This window comes from Tenrec ecaudatus, chromosome 18 (assembly GCF_050624435.1).
Source record: "Tenrec ecaudatus isolate mTenEca1 chromosome 18, mTenEca1.hap1, whole genome shotgun sequence".
Taxonomy (NCBI): domain Eukaryota; kingdom Metazoa; phylum Chordata; class Mammalia; order Afrosoricida; family Tenrecidae; genus Tenrec; species Tenrec ecaudatus.
This window is the reverse complement of record NC_134547.1, coordinates 72,003,842-72,022,963: the sequence shown is the minus strand read 5'-3', so window position 1 is coordinate 72,022,963 and position 19,122 is coordinate 72,003,842. Positions and strand designations below refer to the sequence as shown.

Here is a 19,122-nt window from a genome sequence, read left to right as displayed (position 1 = left end):
TAAGAAGGGCAAACTAAGATTTCACCAGAAGACTGAGTCAGAAACAGGCTTTAGCCCAGCACTGCCCAAGAGGGCCATAGAAACAATTAAAAAATTTCTGGTACCTGTATTTTGTTAAAAAAAAGTAGAAATAATCATGGAATAATTTTTATAATATAGCTTATTTCATCCAATATATCCAAAGTAGTTTCATTTCAACATGGTATCAATATAAAATTATTTAAAAGATAGTTTTATTTTTTTTAATTAAATGTATGGACCGAGTCTTTGAAGCCTAATCTCTAATATGAACTTACTATATATTTCTGAATCAGAATATAAAATTTGGAATAGAAATACTTGACCTCTATTTATATTTTTGATAAAAATTGTTGCCTGATGAGATAAATTCACACACCCAAGTCAATCCAAACACAGACGCTGTCTAATCACTGAATGGAATATATATGTGTGTGTGTATTCATTTCATTTCCTTCAAATTATGTAAGATAAGCATCCAGTTCTTTATTCACAGTCACCACATTGCAAGTCTCTGGTGGCCACCTGTGGTTAATGCCCATCATAATGGATGGCATGGATGCAGAACTTCCTGCAGTGATGTAAATATTCTAATAGACGGCGATGCCCTACAACATAAGCCTGGGAGTGAGAAGGCAAGTCCCACAAGAGAAAAGGGGATAGAAAAGGCACATGTGTGATTACAAGCTTCCCAATGCGGTTATAAACTCTGATGTTCACCTCAACAAGAATTCTAGAGGAGTGGGTATCTGGGATCTGAAAGCTCAAACCCCGTGGCCCTTAAGTCAACCTTAACTCATGGTACCCTGCCAGGGGTCAGAACTCTGCTCCATAGGATTTTCCACGGATGATATTCTACAATGATTTTGAAAAGAGGCACTTCTGAGGTACCGCTGGGTCATATTGAATCTCCAACCATTAAAAAAAATATATCACTACTTTTTATTAAAAGATCATTTTGTCGGGAGCTCTTACAACTCTTATAACAATCCATACATCAATTGTATCAAACATATTTGGACATGTGTTGCCATTATTCTTTTCTAGACATTTACTTTCTATTGAGCCCTTGGTATCAGCTCCTCTTTTTTCCCTCCCTCCCCTCTGCAATCCTTGTGACCCCTTGATAAATTATAAATTATTTTTTTTCATATCTATCACTGACTGCGGTCTCCCTTCCCCCACGACTTCTGTTGTTTGTCCCCCTGGAGGGGGGTGTGGTATAGTTATGTGTCAATCATTGCAATGGGTTTCCCCCTTCCCTTCCGCATCTCCCCACCTTCCCCCTTCCCTTCTGGTATTGCTACTCCCATTCCTGTTCCTGGATTTCCCCCTAGGACCAATGGGGAGATAGTCATAAAGGTCAGCAGACAGACCTGTTATGTTTGTTATGTTATATATTTTTTCTTTTTTCATTTTTTTCCGTTCAATCTTTTGTTTGTTTTTTTGGTCTATGTTATTGTTGATTTGCCTACTTATAAAAGATAGGCATGGGAAGCAAGCTCAAAGAGAAAACCACAGGACCGATGGGTCCTAAGGGTCTTAGGGGAGAAGGAGGCAGGGAAGGGAGCAGTGAGCAAACAATGCCACAGACAGGGGAACAACTAGGGAATTAAAATCAACAACAAGGAGGACATAGAGATCCTGGGGATGTTGGAACAACAGCAATCTAGCTGAGAAGAATTACTAAGAGGTGGAAGTAGGGTAAGTGTGATGGTAGGGCAGGAGGAAGGTGAAAGGAAACAGAGGAAAGAGCTAGGAAACAAAGTTATGGTTAGAGGCATAAGTATAGTATGTACACATATTCATAAAAATAGAGGTATTGGCCTATGTACATATATTTAAATATGTACTATCATGACCCCAGTTCTACCTTACAAATCTGGCTGAACCAGAGCATGTTCACTGGTACAGATAAGAGCTCTCAACACACAAAATCCAGGACAGATAAATCCCTCAGGGACAATCATGGGAGTAGTGATACCGTGAGGGTAGGGGTAAGGTAGAGAGAGAAAGGGTGAATCAATCACAATGATCGATGTATAACTCCACCCCCCCCTCAGGGGGATGAACAACAGAAATGTGAGGGAAGGGAGACAGCATTAAGTGTAAGGTATGAAAATAATAATTTATAAACTGTCAAGGACTCATGAGGGAGAAAAGGTGGGGGGAAAGGGGGAAAAATGAAGAGCTGATACCAAGGGCTCAAGTAGAAAGAAATTGTTTTGAAAATGATGATGGCAATATATGTACAAATGTGCTTGACAAAATGGATGTCTGGATTGTTATAAGAGGTATAAGGGCCCCAAGAAAACGATAACAGAATGAAATTAAATTAGAAAGAGACTGATTTTCCAGATATGGCAGTCCAGAAACAGCCAAGTCTGGGCGTGCCCTGTGTCTTCAGTTGCCTTTTGCACTGTCAGTTCACTACCTCACAAAGTCATGTATGGGTCCATTCTTCCTATGTCTTGGAAGGAGCACCATTCCCCTGTTGTCCTGCTCCTTTATCTTCATTCCTGTCGTCCCCTTCCATCCCACCCGTCGCTGGCACACTGCACTCTGGCGTCAGGGAAAAGCATACTGTGTCTTGGGTTACACCTGTGCAGGTGGAGAGGACAGAAAGGAGACCCAAGAAGCCTCCACATATCACTGTCCACCCACACACATACTCTCGGGGCCCGGGTAGCTCTAGTTGCATGAAAACACATTTGATTTCATGAGAGGGTGCTCTAGAAGCAGAGGCTGAGGGGAGCATTCCAAGGCAGGGAGTTTGTTTAATGGGTGAGGGGCTAAATGTAAGGGAAGGAGGAGAAGAGATGGGAATGGTGCACATAGCAAATCAGTTACCGCTGTGGGTCCTGGAGTGGAAGCCTATGGAGAAACGGGAGGATATGGTGTGGAGCAGTCCTCCAGGTTAGCCAACACGAGAGCAGTGGGAGCAGGATATTCCTACACCGGTGGCCACCCATGGTTGCTGAAGCACCACTGGCCTCGTCTTGCATCCCTGACCTGGCCTGCATAAAGGATGAGCAGCTTTCTGAGTCTGAAGGCAAGACACTGAATGCAGAGAGATGCAGATGAACATCCACTCGGTGCCTTGAAGAGCTGAGGTCCATGGGGTGGGGACCAGGTCACCAGCAGATTCCATTCTACCAATGAACTTGATCAAAATGTGTTTCACATCTTGGACTAAGTTTTTTCTAGGTCTTAATTGGCCAAAGCTTCTAGGAGAGACCTTGCCACTTACTAGCCTCTCCTTTACTCCCACCTCATTTTCTGAACTCACTTATCTGTGCCGGGTGCCTTTGAACCCCTCTATTCCTGCCTCTCTCCTTTAATAAAGTACTCACGGCCATCCCAGGAGGGCGAATCTCTGCAATCCCCTCCAATTCATGTCTGCCAGCATGTATTCAGCATTGACTATTTACAGAGCAGAGTGCTAGAGGCTGGGGACTGAAAGGAAAAGGAAAGAGGCAGGATTCTTGATCTCATGGCTACAACGAAACGGAAAAATACCACTGCGCATTTCTCCTCTGCCGGCCCTCTGCTAAGCGCTGCTGGGCCTTCTCATGAAAGCTACTCCGTGAGGATCGTCTACAGCTGTTCCAACCTTGTAGCCAGCCGCTCGCTGGGGTTTCAGACCCTGCCGGAGCCAATGGGCTCGGGGGCTGCTAAGGGTAACCTGAGAATCCTCTTCCATAGGTTGAAATATCCTTGCTGGAAATTGCCGTCTTTGTAAACAAAATACCGTTTCCATGTGGTGCTTTGGCATGCACCCCATATTCAGATGCCTAGATGGCTGCATTGCTGGGTCAGTATATTATAGAGCAAGCGAAACCATTGAACCAGGAGTCAGTTGTGAGTCATGGCAGTCCCCACACATTCCAGAACTGCTCTGAAGGGCTAACAATCGGAATCCAATCTCCAAGCCTTTCACCAGGTTATCCTGGGGGTCCTTGAAACACCCCCTTCCTCTTTGCACCACCCAGGTTGAGTAAAATCTTCACGGTAGAATGGAGGTGAACAGTATACATGGATGGTCCCTGTAAGATTCTTTCCGTGTTTCTGTGTGCTTGAAAATTGCATCACGAAACGTTGGGGTGTGGGTGTGGGTGAGAATTAAGTAAATAACAAATGCTAAAATTATCATGAAGGGCACAGGACTTGAAATGCTGGTACGAAGGCACTTTGGGCTTCGGTGGCTTTCCGCTTCACGAAGCGGGGTGTGGTGGCGACCAAGTAGCAGTGCCTTGGTTTTCTTTGTGGCACAGTTTATCAGAACCTGGATTCCTTGGACACTTTCAAGATGCACGGGACATATAGTGCCTACCTACACTTTCTGCCTCTGTGGTTTAGTGGGAATGCTGTATCCCACTTTCACTGCACACTGCCTTCTGGTGCAGGCCTGCATAACTATGTGAATCGGAAGAAATGGGCCTCATCCCACCAAACTCAAAATCAGGGACCCCCTTGGGACGTATGTGTCCCGCCCCGGCCTTTATTGTTGCAACGTCCATGTTCGTTATTATTGTCAAGGGCCATTGAGTCAGTTTTGACTCACAACTATCCCATGTACAACAGAATGAAACACTGCCCAGGCCTGCACCACTCCTGAGAACACAGGAAGCCACCAAAAATCCAAAGCAGAAAGAATTCAGTCTTGAAAGAGTTCGAGAAAATAGATCCATATTTGAAGGGGTAAAGCCATCAAGAGCAAGGTGCTGTAGTCACCTCTCATTCTGCAGAAGGTGCTACTCAGCTGGAGCTCATGCCATACAGAATCTTATATCATGAAAAAAACTGTGAAGTGGTGCTTGGGGTGGGGGTGTCACAGTATATTTGGATCACTTGCATAGTTTACCATTCACCAAAGAATTAACTTGTTGGTCAGTAGCAAGCTTACTTGGACTCAGGGGTCTAGATGGCACAGTTAACCTCCAGGCTATTAGCCAAAAGGTTGGCAGTTCTGGTCTACCCAGAGGTACCTCAGAAGATAATCCAAGAATCTATTTCTGAAAAACCAGTCCCCAGAATGGAGCTGCATGGAGCACAGTTCTACTCTGACACCCCCATTTGCCGTGAGCCAACTGGTTTGGTTCAGCCGTTCATCCTCAGCGAGAATGCCTTCACCAACCTCCCATTTCAGTACTGCGCGCTTAGCCAGCTGGGTGGGAATGCAGGAAGTGGTTGAGCCAGCAGCAGCCTGGGACATGGTTGACCATGGCTAAATGAGTTCACCTTAGTTTCCGTACCACTGCCCATGGTGTAGGCTGCCCTCGAATCTCTCTCCGTGCTTATCAAGAACAGCCAGGAGGCCTTGTCAGTGAAGACGCTTCAAACTTGTGATTCATTCCTGCTTTGGGATTCTAGACAACAAGGCGGACTGGGAGCGTGCACCCCAGGGAGAAATATAACGTTCAGTTCCCAGCATGGAGCCTGCTTCTTCTTTCTCCGGCTCCTTCTTCCCCTTCAAAGTGCGACTCACTCAAAATATGGACAATAAATCATTTCTGAGTTTTACCAACTTTTCGCTGATAAATATTTGATTGCATCTTTAGAGACTTTTGAGTTAGTGGACCCGATTGATTGAGAGCAAGAGACATGAAACCCGTGAGGCGGCACGCAGGTCTTTTGGTAGAAGTGTTTTATTCTGTTTCATATTGAGTTTGAAAGACAAGCCATTTATGAAATACCTGATTAGGGATTCTTCTTTCATCACAAACCCTTTTCATCAAGACCAATGAATGTACATTTTACTGAAAATCCTGTTTCTTATATCCCCTATAAATTGGCAGAATCGGCATTTAGCAGCACACCCTGAACTGAGGGTGGAAGAAATATGTAAGTGCACCACGGGTTCTACATAAAGGGAAACACCATCGATCATTCCACCAGAGCCATGAAAGCCATTCGAGCAGAACCTTGCTTTGATTGTGTCAGGAATATTGAGTTACACCTCGGGCTAGTTTATGGCAGTATTCTAGAAATTCTTCAGAGTTCTGTGCACATATCTTAATAGAGTTCCCACCACAGTGGCAGGCACCACTTCCTTCTTCTGTGCATTTCCACCTGCGCCAATAGGTGCTAAGGAGCTAAGTGATCTTGCAATTGAATTCTATGTACCCCAAAACTTGGCTCATGGAAAGGTTGGTAGTTCAAGTCCAACCATAGGTGCCCTAGAAGGAAGTCGTGAAGATCTGCTTCTGAAACCTTGACCATTGGAAACCCAGTTCCACGATGACTCGCGTGGAGCCTCTAGGAGGCACAAGGTACAGTGTACTCATCAGCAACTGTTTGCTGAATCCAAGAGCCATTCATGCAGCCCTCTGAGCACCTGTGGGTGCCAAGCTTTCTCCATGTAAGGGGACCAGAAAATGAATATGCTGACAGCGTAATGTTTCTCCATCCTAGTTCTCTCCTCCGTCCTTTGTGAAATGGATATTTATTGGGTCTTATTCCAACCAAGGATCAGAATTTTAAAATGTCATTGTCATCAACTCTTCTTGCCTCTTAAAAAATAATATTGATTCATATTTCGTACATGTCTAACCATATATTTTCTTCTCAGAAATGTGAATCTGTTTACCGGTAATTCCACACTCTGCCGCCCATTAAGGCAGTTGGCCATTTTATGCAACAGCTAAAACTGACCAGCCGACTCGCACGCTGGGCAAACATTGGGCTTAGGGCATTCAAGGCTCCCAGGAAATCCCTGGGTGCTACAAAAGCTGAACATGCTAGACTACTACCAAACGGTGGGAGATTCAGGTATTGTTATTCCCATTCCTGTTCCTGGATTCCATGTGTCCTGAGCTCTTATGTCGTACCTGTACCTGTGCACATGCTCTAGGCTAACCTGAAATGAAAGGCAGGACTGAGGTCGTGATAGTGGGGGGTGAAGAAGCCTCAAGGAACCAAAGGAATATTGTGTGTTTCATCGGTGCTTTACTGCACCCTGTTTGATTCATCCCTTCCCTGTGACCCCTCTGTGAGGAGATGTCCCAATGTCTACAGATGGGCTGTGGGTCTCTTCTCTGACCACCCTCATTCTCAACAATATGATCTGCTTGTTTGTCTTGTGTCTTCTGATGCCAGTTACCCGGTCCCAAGGACACCTCATAATCACACAGGCTGGTGTGCTTCTTCCATGTGGACCTGTTGTTTCTCTGCTAGATGGCTGCTTGTTTACCTTCAAACCTTTAAGACCCCAGATGCTTTATCTTTTAATATCCAGGTATCATCCACCTTCTTCACCACATTTGCTTATGCACCCATTTCGACTTCAGCCATCATGCCGGTAAGGTAAGTATCATGCCAGATTATTAGAACAAAGTGTTCTTGCATTGAGGGAGTACTTGAGTAGAGGCCTAAGGTCTGTCTGCTACCTTAATATTGAACATATAATGTATGTACATTACATATCATTACATGAATATATTTACATATGTACATGTCTGTATTTATTCCTCTATAAATGTCCTTTGCCTCCTAGTTATTTCCTCTATTTCCAGAAAAGCGGTCGCTTCGTAGAGGAGCTGGTTTGTGAATCAGTGTGGTCAGTGTGTGAATTGCTGAGAGAAAATGATCTTTCACTTTGGATACATAGTGTTTTCTGAGAAAGGGAGTCAAAACTTTTCCTTGTTAGTGCCACTCCCATTAAGCATCTCAAGGAAGAGCTACACAGATGCATTCAGGGGATGTGCATGTGAGGGGAAGTACAACTCTGCCTGTGGGCATACAATAGGTTGTCCAAATCTGGACATGGTGTGTTCAGTAAGGGGCTCAAAGACATCAAAAATCAAGGAGTTTGCGCAGGGTTAGACAACGCTGTACTCTCTTGTAGATTGTGTCAAACTCTCTGCCTTTGGTGCTGACTACACGCTACGTCACTTGCTGGCTTCAGATCCTCCAACGCGTCATGTTCTCTCCCACCTCCTGGCCATTGCTCATACTGCTCTGCTGCTTATCCTGTTCCCCTGTGCCTGGCCCCTTTTCACCCTTCCAGTCTTTACTCACACACGACCAGCTCTGACCAGTCTTCCCATCAACCTCACAAAGACCCCTCGGATTTCCTATCCTCCTGGTGCTGTCATTTATTTCCTCTCACATCACACTATATCTAAGTTACATAGCATTCATCATACTCTGCTATTTTCTATTTTATTTTATTTATCTAAATGTCTGTTGCCTCAACTGCAAGATGAGCACCGTCATTATGAGGCTTAGTATGCTTGTTCATAACTTTATTCACTCAAGCCCAAGCATGGAGTCTGCCATATGAGGTGTGCCCCACTTACTTAAATAGAGTGTCCCATAGCACCCACCATTAAGATTGTTTACACACTGTTCAATCCCATGGTCAATAGAAAGATATCTGATATTCTTTACAGACTCTCCCAGGGGTAGAGACATTGTCAGTATTTACATTCATGTGACAATAAAGATTTCATTGTAGAAGAAAAAATATTATTCTGACTCATCTCGCGGTGTTTTCTGGATTTGATTTTGTTCCATTGTCTGAGGAAACCTCAGTACCACAGAGAAAGAAAAACTGGGGGTGGAGTGCATCATTTTGACCCAGAGTCCCTGTGCTGAGAACCCCCTAAACCCAGAGGCAGATTGATGCCCATGCACATGGAGTTCTCCAAGAACTCCTGATCTACAGATTCTGAAAAGAGATAAGAACCTTTCTCCTAACCTGTTAGCCAACACAGAGAGAAAATACTTCCCTAGAGCTGCTGGCCTGAGTTTGGACTTCAGGCTTCATAAGCTGAGATAATAAATTTCTGTTTGCTAACACTATCTCCCTGTGATGTTTCTGTTTTGGCAGCATTAAGTAACTAAGCCAGAATTTGGTACCAGGAGTGGGGTGCTGTTCTAATAGGCACCTAAAATGTGAAAGTGATTTTGGAATTGGGTACTAAATAGAAGCAGAAAGAGTTTTAAGGTCCCTGTTATTAAAAGGTTAGTTTGCTTCAAAGGGACTGTTAGTGGATTTATGGACATCAAAGACAATGCTGGTATCATTTAGAGATCTAATTCAATGTAGTTCTCAGACCTATACATTTGAAAGTTGGAGTCTCAATGGGAAGATCAGACAGTAATATACTGCTGTCCTGGGGGACTATATCTGGACAAAAAGGTAGACATCATCTATAAAAGAAAAAAAATTCTATTTCATAGCCAATGACATCCTCCTGACATAGCTTCAGTAACATGTTATGCCAGAGGTATCTCCAAGCCACAATAGTCAAAGTATTTCTTCTCATATTTTTACTTTCCCCCAAGATGTCACCTTATTAATATTTTTTTTTACCATTTATAAAACTTCCATTCTGACCAGAACCATTTGGTCTCTTGCTGAAGAGGACGTGAGGCCAGTTCCACTGGCTGCCTGACAGTCAACACCAGGTTTCTTGCAGTGTCCTCATCCCTGTATAAGAATGTGCTTTCAGCATGTGTCCTTTGTCTGACTCACCTTGCCGACATCTCTGGGGAAAGGCTGTCTCTGGATCTCAGGAATTAAAATCGGAGATACCACAAGGGACCTCTTTTGTCTTGGGACTGGAGAAGTTCTTGCAACTTTAAATATATCCTAGAATAGAAAATAAAAAAGATTGATTAAAATAAAACCCTCCAGAGGAAGGATGTATCCACCTGCTTTTAGCTACAGTTCCTTTGTTGGGGAAGCATACAGCTGTTTGGACATTGTTAATTCTGTTCTATCAAACCTCATTAGCGTTAGCAAGTGCATTGTTGGAATCATGCTAAGGCTGACATTGTGATTCACAATGACTATCATTAAACCATTTAATCCTTTCTTCTAACCATTCTATTCACAATGTCAGTCTTAATTTATGCATCCTCCAGTGCACGTGCATATTACCTTTCTCAATCTTCCAGTGAGTAGATTACTCATCTGGTGAGGAACCCATAGAATTTACCAGGTATCAAAGAACTCTTCCTACCAACTACGAAGTCCTCACAGTTATAAGTGAATGGGGTTGGAGGGGCCATTACAAAGGCATAGTGTGCTACTGTAAGCAAGTCTATGAAAGGATTCGTTGATGTTCTTAGTGGAGTGATGGTTTGACTTTGAAATGCACTTCCCCCATATTATTCTGGTGGTGATGGTTGTTAGGTACCACTGAGTTGGTACTAACCCATAGTGACCCAATGCACAACGGAATGAAATATTGTCCGGTCCTGTGCCGTCCTCACAATTGTTCCTATGTTGAGTCCATTACTGCAGACATTGTGTCAATTCATCAATCATTGAGGTTCTTCTTCTCGTTGGTTGCCCCTCTACTTTACCAAGCACGATGTCTTTCTTCAGGGACTGCTGAAGTACTACTTTATAATTTTTGCCTTATTTGTAACTTATTTCTTAAACTAAATACATTTATTCTAAAAGGAAACATTCTATCAGTGTTTTAAATAAAATGTCAGCACGACTTTCCATAAAATGATGAAAAACATGAAAATAAACATACTGGAGATAGAACGATGTTACAAATCCCACCTAGAAACAGTTGCCTCTGGAATTAAAACTCCTTATAAGGGACCTACTTACTCCTTTTAAAATGGAGATAAGAAAGTATTAGAGAGTTATTAGCACCCAGCTGAGACTTTCTCCTTGATGGGATCAGGACTGGAGGAGAATTATAAATTGGATATCATTTACAAGACATGATATGGCTTCACTTAATACCACAGACTAACTAAAATTACCTTGCGCATCACCAGAAGCAAGCAATCCAAATGTTGAACAACAGGTTCCTATAAAATCACACAATAAATGAGAGGTTCATGTCATACCAGTCCCACAAAAGTGTGTGTGTGTGTGTGTGTGTGTGTATGTGTGTGTGTAAACCAAGCTCACTGTCATCAAGTGGATTTCGACTCCATAGTGATGAGGCTTTCTACTCCCATAAAGAATCACAGTCTTAGAAATTCACAGGGGCAGTTCTACTCTGTGCTATTGGGGCTCTCTCTATAGATACATACATGCATATATGTATGCATATATAATCATATTACATGATTATATAATGTCGAGTTTTAAAGGAAATTACCATAAGCATAGTCAAACTCAAGCCACTGCTGATATTCACAACTGTCCCCTCTCCTGAAGAGTACCTGAGATTCCCGTCACCAGGAACTGAGTTTAATGCGGTGACACTGGCAGTTCTGATCCACCTAGCAACAGGGAGAACACATGGGATGAAATATATAGGAAAATATAGGATATTCTATAGAGTACTGCAATATTAGCTTTTGGTGTCAGTGTGGCCTGGCGTTGGTGCCCAGTTGTTTGGTCAAACACAGGATAGCTTCAGTTGTGACCTGGTGACGTGAGCTCCAATGACAGGGCATTCGGTAAAAGAGCTCAGCTTCTACAATGTAGTTGGGCTGCATCCAAACACATGATGGTCTTAAGAGCAAGCGCGGGAGCTTTCCCAAGGACATATTTTCCCTCCACATGATCAAGAGAAGCACCAGCGTCCTTTTCTCTCCACTGTTCTTATCACTTGACTCCTGGGAATGGGCACACAAGACTGCAGGGTTTTTGAGCCTGTCACCTGACCTACAGAATTTGAACTTGTCATAATGAGACACTCGATGATTGCAGTCGAAATCACTTTCAGACTCATGGTGACCGGTTGGACAGGGTAGAAGGCCCTCGCAGAGTCTCAAGGTTGCCTGGTCATGGGAGCCCAGTGTCACATCTTGCTCCTGAAGGGCACCTAATGAGTTTGAACTGCTAACGATGGTGTTAGCCTCGTGCTTGACCACTGCATTCTCAGCACGCTTGGTGGACTTGCTAACCCCTGCAAACACACGAGTCAATTTCACAGTGTAAATGCCTCTTGCTCTTGCTCTCTCTCTATCCCACTGCCTCTGCTTCTCCAGAGAACCCACTAGGCAGGCACATTCTATTTAACGTAAACTACACTGTGCACAGTTTCAAGACTCAAATCTCAATCAAAGGAAGACACAGTGGTTTCTAAGAAGACCAGAGACTCATGGTTCAGGCAAAGATGGGAAACTGGTTTCCGTGTATGAAGAAAGCCATGAGTAGAAAAAGGCCACAAGGGGTGAAAACCAACAAATCCACAGGCACTGGGCCAACCAATGAAAACAAGCGCGTGTAAAATAAGCAGCTGGTGGTGGGGGGAAGGAGAGGGGCTGGCACAGCAATGGGAAGGCAGCAGAAATCCCTGTGAGTCACATTTATAAAAAGCTGATGACTCTGCCACATCGATGAAGACTCTCCTGCCTTATTAGAGAATGGCAGAAACATAGAAACATGTAAAATATGTGCAGTGTACCAATCTCATTTACAAGATAAAAATCAAAAACAACAGAGGCTCAGATGAGATGTCAGGCGAAGGCGTTGAAAAGATTTACTGTCCTCTGCAGATGGCAGGGCTGGTGATTGGCTCTGTAATGGGACAGGCAGAGGCTCTGGTTCATTATGACAGCCCATGTGTAAATGTGTCTCCAGCAATGAGAAAGCAGGTTGTAGCATCAAGAACAAGCTTCCCAATCTTGGGAATAAAGGCACAATGTCAAGTCCAGGATGGGGTAAGAGTGTCACCCTCTGAGTTTCCAGAAGTATCTACCCCTCAACCCCTACCCCCAGCTCCCCCAGGCAAACCCTTGGCTACCAGCCCACTTCCCAGAATCTCACAGATCCGAGAGGCACTCCTTGAACACCGAATCTCAAGAAATTGCATCCAGAATATACAGTGGGTGATCGATGATAAAACTGTCATCACACGCATATAACCGGGAGCCCACCAGCTGATAAAGGACTGGTCAGAGTCAGAACATCATTTTTTCTCCCAGCGGTAACCCTTTGCTTTACGTTATGAGAAGCCACAATGAGCATTTGCTCAACGGCACTTTTATATCCGCGACTCTGTCTCTGCCCGTCGATAGTATCTACATTTAGACCTATGTATTGATTGGCAAATGTCCACCTGTGATCGCATATTTGTGGCTGTGTCTACCTGTACTCCTGACAGGGCTGACGATGCTTTCTGTGTGTTCTGAAGACATGTAATTCTGTGTGACTGTGACCAGGTAGGAATCAGAGTGTCTGATTTGAATGGAACGATACACCACATGCATATGTGTGTAACCATGGTAATAGGCTATGGCGTACACATGTCTTTGTATCTGTTGATTCTTATGAAAATGTATCCTTGCCTATAAAGGCCTGCAACTGAAGAGGTGCAAGTGGGTGTGCTTGGAGTATGTGTGGATATTTGTAGTAGAAAAGATACAGATAGACATATCAATGAGGATAGATCATAGATATACATACAGATGAGATAGAGCTAGAGATAGATAAGGTGATCCTTTGGACCCATCACCAAACAGAATATGGATCAGACCTGTGGAATAGGCAGGTGGGGGCAGATAAGGGAACACCTTTCAATCTCTCAGAGAGTGCTTGATTGACTGAAGGCATGACAGAGAGATGTGAGATAGACCCATGTCATCCATGGGCAGGTCTGGAAGAAGAGTGAGGTTGTATCATCGTCCATGAGTGAGGTGCTCAAGCCTCTACTTACTATTATTGCAAAACCAACTAATGGGCAATGACTGCAACCTTAGGAGAACAGGCACTGTGCAAAGGACACACGAGGAGGCTTCAAACAGTTCCTGAAAAAAATATTTTAAAAAAAATTCATGTTTCCACAGACTTTCCTGAAGTGCTTCCTCTGTGTGGCATGTCAACAAATCCTCATGAAAACCTTGTAAGGTCTATTTTATTTTCTTGATTTTACAGATGAGGGAGCTGATCTCCATAGAGGCCAGCTAGCCAGTGAGGTCAACTAGAACCTGTAACTGGAGTAGAACCCCTGACTCTTCCTGGGAGCTTGGACACGCCGCATGGGAAGGGGCGGTTCAGTCCTAAGAACTCAGAGAAATGCACACGCGTGTCACTGCGATGTGTGCCACAGACCCTACACAGTTGTGGCTTGGGGTGGCCCTCTCTCTAGCGAGGCCACCCCCACCACTTCCCTAATATCCTGTTCTCACTCTGTGTCTCTATGTCCCATTTTGGTCCTGCTCACAATATTTCAAGCTGTTTTATATTATACTACTGCGCACACTGTAGACTATGTTGTGCTGTAATATAACTTTTGTATGCTCTGGGAAAGCAAGAAATCCAAGTGACTCATCATATTGTGACTTTTTCTTTGTTGCGGAGATGGGGAACTCAGCCTGCAATATCTCTGAGGTGGACCTGCATGGGGCTCTCTTTTGGCCCCTAAAGATATAGAGAGATTTCAAGAAATGTTCTCAACTCAAGATGCACGCTTTCTACTTGGGCAGGCTGTCAAACACAAAGAGGTGTTAGACAGGGGGAGAGATTGGATAGCAATGGGCTTGAAGAAAGAAAACCTAAAGCAAACCCAATACCACTGAGTTGATTCTGTCTGACAGCAATACTGACAGGGTTCCCAAGTGATACCCGGGGGTGGGGTGGGGGGAGAAAGGAGGAACTGATTGCAATATAACACACACACCAGGGTGACAAGCAACAGAAATGTGGGTGCAGGGAGACAGTGGGCTGTGTAAGATATGAAAATAATAATATATTAAGGGTTAACTAGGGAGGGAGTGAAGGGGAGGGAGGAGGGAAAGAGGAACTGTTACCAAGGGCTCAAGTAGAAAGAAAATGTTTTGAAAATGATGATGGCAACGTATGTACAAATGTGCTTAATAAAATGGATGCATGGATTGTTATAAGAGCTGCAAGAACCCACAATAAAATGATGCTCAGAAAAATAAAATAAAAACTTTATGGTAGTAAGCAGAATCTGAATTTATTGAGGTCGTATGAGAAGATTGGGGATAGATTCAAACTAGAGAGGGTTAGGTCATTTCCTCCTCAGACTGGGATTTATAGAGAAGATATTTAAACCAGACTTACAGAAGGAAACAGACACACACAAAGTAGAAAGAGGAGGAGGAAGGGAAGGAGGAAGGGCACATGGTTATCTCTATATTGCAAGGTGGCTGGACAGGTGGCATCTGTTTTGTGACCTTATGAGTCTGGTCTGCTTTTGTACTTTGACCAATACAATTTAGTGGATGTGATGGGCCAATGTCAACCTTGATGTAGTCCGGATGGCTTGCTAGATGATGAGAGATATATCTTTCCCCGTGTCCCCCAAATCCTAGCTGACCCTCAGCCATGCTGTATAGACAGAGCTGCTGAGCTAGCTGGAAGTTGACCTCAGCTGTGGAAAGGGGCCCATGAAAGATCAGAGAAGCCACCAAGCTGGGCCCAGTTGAAACAGTTAGTCAGAAATCTTTAAGTTAAATAAATGATTGTTGTTTAAAGTCCTAAGTTTACTGCTGTTTGTGACAAAGAAAAATCTAACCGACATAATGGTATAGTCCCATAAGGATGGCCAGATCAGAATTGTGGCTAAAACTTAAGCCATCTCCAAAGTTGGGGTGATGAGAGGCCTAATGGAGAAGTATGTCGGGAGGGTCAGAAGAGGTAGGGTCTGGAATAAAAGTAGGAGCTTGAGTGTCATTCTGAAATCAGCATGGGAGGGGTTTTACGTGGCGAAGGACCGTGAACATAGCTTTGCTTCCCGACATGCTCTCTGATGGCAGAATGAAGGATGGGGTACAGAAACCAGGAACTGGGGATTGTGGCAGTAACCTCAGAGCAAGGTAAGACACTTGCAGTGCACATAAAAGGAATGTGACCGGCTCAAGAGATGTTCCTAGAAGGTGAAAGAGTCAGGGTGTGGGAACCAAATGAGCATCAGGGTACAGAGAAAGCTATGCTAAGTCTCATGCCTCCTGGTGGTGCTTTGACAAGCCGGCAGGTGTGGAAGACGGAAGGTAGTCTTGGGGCCTGACAGTGGGTGCACCTGTAGACAAGCTGTCCGCAGGAGGCTGTTGGACACGCAGCAGGAGATTTCCAGAGGGCAGCTAGCTCTAAGGCACTGCAATCAGGAAGCAAGAGGAGGAAACGAATCAGATCCACCGTGTGCCAGAGTAGCTGCATGTGACAGAGACATTGTTCCTCCCAGAGCAGGGCACGGGGGGAAGAGTGGGATTTGATGAAGTGCTGAGCTCCCCGAAGTTCGGCAAAGGCCACAGAAAGGTTAGCTGAGGAGAGCAGGAAGCCCAGAGGATAGATAGGAGAGTCCCATAAATAGAGGAGGATGGCGTCAGACTACACAGTGCTCTGTGTCCTTCGACAGATGACTCCTGTATGAAAGGGGTTGGCTTGATGATGAAGAGGTCATGGGTGAGTTTGGGGAGAAGCTTCTTTCGAGAGCATGCTGTGATGGCAAGCCACAGGGAATGGGGTAATGGAGGAAAGGAGAGACATCGGAAGATGGGGTGCTGGGCTGGAGTGGGGACAGGATCTAAGGAAGGAGAAGTGGAACTGGACAAATGAAGACTCATATGGAAGTGACCACTGTGGACAGAGATGCCCCTGCCCATCCTCGCGTCAATCAGAATGAAGGGAGGAACTGTGTTCAGAAGTGGGCCTGTGGCTTAAAGAGCAGCCAGAATGTGAAGGATGGGTCCTGTTCCTGCAGGAGAGAGAACTTGAGGAGGCAAGTCCCCAAGAGGAGTGAGGAGCAGCTGTGGGTCACCTGAGTGAACCTTACACATGCCCATGGAGGCACCCGACCACCTCCAGGCTCACCCACTGCAGCACACCCGCACCGCCATCACACACTCACTAGGGCCATATGCAGCATCTTCTCTCCCTGACTCTCTCTCTCTCTCTCTCTCTCTCTCGCGCGCTTACTCTCATACACACACACACACACCACAACACAATACTATCAACAGGATCATATGCATACTCCTCTCACACACACACACACATACACACACACCACAATACACCCAAAAAGGTCATACACATACTCCTCCTCTCTCTGTTTCATATACGTAAAAATCCACTGAGGGTCACACACACACACACACACACACACTTCTTTCTCTTATACACACACATACACACAAAGACACAATACACTCAGTAGGCTCATATGCATACGTCTCCCTCACTCTCACACACACGCACACTCATCTCTCTCTCTCTCTCTCTCTCTCTCTCTCTCTCTCTCTCTCTCTCTCTCTCTCTCTCTCTCACACACACACACACACACACACACACACACACACACACAGACGTGCACAGCAGACATTCCCGCACATGGCACAGAGTCCAGGACATGTACTTCCCGTCAGCACAGTTCCTCAGCCACAGAACAGGCTCCTGAGTCCCCTGAGTCCCTCCCTGTAGCTCCTGAGTCTCCGGGACTACCATCCATCAGTGTCTGCCAGTTTAGGGAGCTGGGGGCTGGAGGCCGCCATGGCCAGGCTCGTGTGTGTGTGTGTGTGTGTGTGTGTGTGTGTGTGTGTGCGCTCTGCGTCTTCAGAGAGGGCTTTGGGCCGGTTTTATTACTAGAGAATTGCCACCCTTACATAAACAGCCTGCATCCCACAGGGGCTCTGCTGGGGCCTGCATCTTTCTGTCTCAGGCTGTTTGGCTTTAAAATCTGATTTACCTTCCTCCCAGAATCCCCATCTGAGGAGACCCTGGGGCACATTAGAAGCAGGTTTTGTCTGGCCAGGCAGTGCTGCAGCTCAGCATCCCAGAGAGGAGAGAAGGGGAGTTTCCGAGTTTCCTGTGACAGAGGGGGCTGAGGATTGGAGGGGTTCAGGACAGGCAGGCAGAGGGAAATGAAGGACTTGGAAGGGAGAGAAGAGAGGATCCATATTCATTCATTCATTCATTCATTCACCAACTCATCCACTCATTGCTTCCATCAGTCCGCACTGGGCGTGTTGGGGTCAGTGCCCTCTGGAGCTACTATCTCAGAGGCAGGAAACAGAGGAAAGAGGTGCGGGGGTAAGTGTGACAGCCATCAGACACAACCACGGGTTCTTCATAAAAAAAGCATCATTGAGTTTTAATTCAAACACCTGATCATCGAACGGCTTCAAGGATACAATTCTATGGTTTTTAGAAAATTTACAGACTCATGCATGAGTTACCATACATTCATTTGAAAATCAGATTGTGGTCATCCCTGCTCCATTTCATAACACAGGCAAGCCCCGGTGGAGTAGCAACTCTCTAAACCACCTGCCACAACAAGGGAAACCGAAGAGGCTCTTCTACTTCGTCAAGAGTTCCAGGAACAGAAACCCACAGGGGCAGCTCTACCCTGTCCTAGAGAATCTCTGTGAGTCAGAATTAACTCAATGGCCATGAGTTGCTGTTATTTTAAACTATTTCCATCTCTCCTCCCACTGTCTGCTCCCCAACACCAATACCAACACCCTTGCCCATTTTCAGTCATTCCCTCCCCAGCCTTCCTCGGACCCTTGAAGGCCGAGCCTGCTCCACCTGGTAGTGCACTTGCCTTTCCTGACTGTCCCACCCAAACATTTCTGCACTGTGTGTTTCTACAGGCTCTGCCTGGTTTCAGCATTGATGTGAGTATCACAGACCCTGCTGGCCTCTTCTCAGGGTTTCCAGTGGTCAGATGCACAGAAGTAGATCACCAGGCCTTTCTTCTGTGGCACGGGGAGTGGATTTGAGCACCCTTCCTCTTGGCTAGCCAGCGAGCTTGTTACCTACCTGTACCACGTATGGGTTCCTGATGATTGGTAAATCCCCAGACCCACTGCTGTCCATGGCGACTCATAGCGCCCCTGCAGGATGGGAGTGGGACTGCGCTGTAGTGTTTCTGAGGCCATAGCTCTTTAGATGGATGGGCTGCCTGACCCTTCTTTTCCAGAGCAGTTGATAGGTTCAAACCATGGGCTCACGGCTCGATGTCTTACCCTCTGCACCACCACTGCTCATACTGATGCGTCTCGAACAAAAGAACCCACCATCCACAAGTCATTGCAGACTCATAAGGACCGTACAGGATGGAGGAGAGCTGCCGCTGTTAGTTCCTGAGACAGGGCATCTTAACAGGATCAGACTCCCTCCTCTTTCTCCCACAGTGACATGGAAGGAGCACCCGGAAGACCTGGCACCTTGCTCAAGGTGGGGGTACATGGAGGCACCATCTCATC

At 45.3% G+C, this 19,122-nt stretch overlaps 1 protein-coding gene across 2 annotated transcripts in view; it reads right to left on the bottom strand.

Moving 5' to 3' along the window:
* The window catches only part of CDH13 (cadherin 13), a 1,090,774-nt gene that overhangs the window by 578,478 nt on the left and 493,174 nt on the right, over window positions 1–19,122 (bottom strand). For both annotated transcript variants that reach the window (XM_075536309.1, XM_075536308.1), the window contains exon 4: window positions 9,500–9,616. In XM_075536309.1, coding sequence (XP_075392424.1) covers window positions 9,500–9,616 — 117 coding nt within the window. The remainder of the gene's footprint in view (window positions 1–9,499; window positions 9,617–19,122) is intronic.